This window comes from Myzus persicae, unplaced genomic scaffold, assembly GCF_001856785.1.
Source record: "Myzus persicae strain clone G006 unplaced genomic scaffold, MPER_G0061.0, whole genome shotgun sequence".
In the NCBI taxonomy this organism is placed as follows: Eukaryota; Metazoa; Arthropoda; class Insecta; order Hemiptera; family Aphididae; genus Myzus; species Myzus persicae.
The window spans coordinates 784163-785818 of NW_019100913.1; the positions used below are offsets into that span (position 1 = coordinate 784163).

The 1656-nt window shown below is 27.7% G+C and overlaps 1 protein-coding gene across 1 annotated transcript; it reads right to left on the minus strand.

Moving 5' to 3' along the window:
- Positions 1-275: 275 nt before the first annotated feature.
- On the minus strand, positions 276-1207 carry LOC111026743. Its single transcript, XM_022304873.1, has 2 exons — positions 851-1207; positions 276-725 (listed from the first exon to the last, which is right to left on the minus strand). Exons 1-2 carry the CDS (start codon positions 1205-1207, stop codon positions 276-278), a joined length of 807 nt encoding a protein of 268 aa, XP_022160565.1.
- Between the last annotated feature and the right edge of the window lie 449 nt (positions 1208-1656).

Consider the following 1656-nt stretch of genomic DNA (forward strand, 5'->3'; position numbering starts at 1 on the left):
TCAGGTAACATAATGAAAATAATTTTAAGATTTCCATTTTTCTAATGTTATTCACAATTTATTTGTAATCAAATTCATAAACACAACAAATTAATATCTCGTATAATACCTAGGCAATTTTATAAATGATTATTACATATTATGCATTCTTTTGATTTTAATTATTCAAGAAAAAAGGTTACACTTTCTATATTTCTACGCATTGCCATTTCATAAAAAGTAATTTTCTTATTTATGTATTTAAATAATTGTACTGTACATTTTTTTAATTTTAATTATTTTAACTCTGGTTTTTTGGATTTTGGATTTTCTGCTATTAGTCTATGCATATCTGACAGCAATTCAAGCATGTGAGAATTTAGTTTTTCTTCGCTTTTAGTAGTGGTATCTTCTTCTACTTCACATTGTTCATCGGGTTCTGTTGGTTGGAATGAATAATATTTCCTTTTATATTTAATAGCAATTGAATGTCCATTTTTGAGCTCCGCGGTCATCATATCCCATTCACCGTCATCACTGTGCTCGTTATCATCGGGACATTTAAGATCTGATACTTTTGGGCATGTATGGCAGTCAATTTTTGTATTAATGAACTGATTATTAATGTCTACATCAATGGGCAAGTCAGTTACGAGGTTCGGTACAGGTGGAATTATACCAATGATAACGTCCAAAGTGGCTATGAGTCCACCCTTATCATCATTAAATCGTATTTTGGTTTTCACCTTAAATTATGAAGGTGTACAACATTAATTATAATTTGACATACCTATATCAAAGGTTTTGTTAACTTACATCTAACTTTTTACTGAAAAGAGTAAATCCATACAACAGATTTTATTCGACTAACCTGTTTTGGTGAATCTTCGGGTGTAGGATCATTGCAGAAAACATCGCGGAAAGCGTTAGTGATATCTACCGCAGATTCTGACAAAATTTTATCCGGATCAGTTTGATGTAGATTTACGTGCAAGATAAACTCCTTATACAATTCACATTTCATGTTATTACTAATACCAAATGTAAACGATCTCCCCGTATACAAAAACATGGGATTCGAAGAAGGAATAACTGGTTCAAATATTATCTGATTCTTGTAACTCAAGAACCTTACATTCGCAGATATTTTTCCACCAATAGACACATTATCTTGAAATTTTATGCTCTGTGCATTAAATGATAAAGTTAAAATTGTCCTTTCATTCATAATAATAAATTTTTATTAATAATTTGATCAAAATTTAAAATATTGCTGTACTGTATAACTTTTTTAAAACTAATTGAATTTTAATATTGGTTGTAATTGATACAAAATACCTACTTAAAATAAATATTTTTATAAAGTATGTCACCTAGGTAATGTGAAAATTATCAAACAAACTGTACCGAGAAATATTTATAAAAGGGTTTTAAAATTGATAGAACTCATTTTCTACAAATCATGTACTACATAATTCCAACTACAATACTTTTATTTTTCAAGGTTAGAGGTTCCACAAGTATTAAAAATTAGAATATGTAACCATTTAAAAGGATACAAGAATGTGTATAGTATAATATATGATAAAAATCCTATAATATTATTGGATTGTGCACAATTAATTAAAAATTAAAAATACTAAAAATGAATATAGGAAAAGGTACTTTTTTATATTA

Excerpts from the sequence above, each read along its gene's own strand:
- LOC111026743 (XM_022304873.1), bottom strand. The coding sequence starts at position 1,207 with ATGAATGAAAGGACAATTTTAACTTTATCATTTAATGCACAGAGCATA. Across the intron at positions 726-850 it reads CCGAAGATTCACCAAAACAG|GTGAAAACCAAAATACGATT; the intron begins GTTAGTCGAATA and ends TCATAATTTAAG.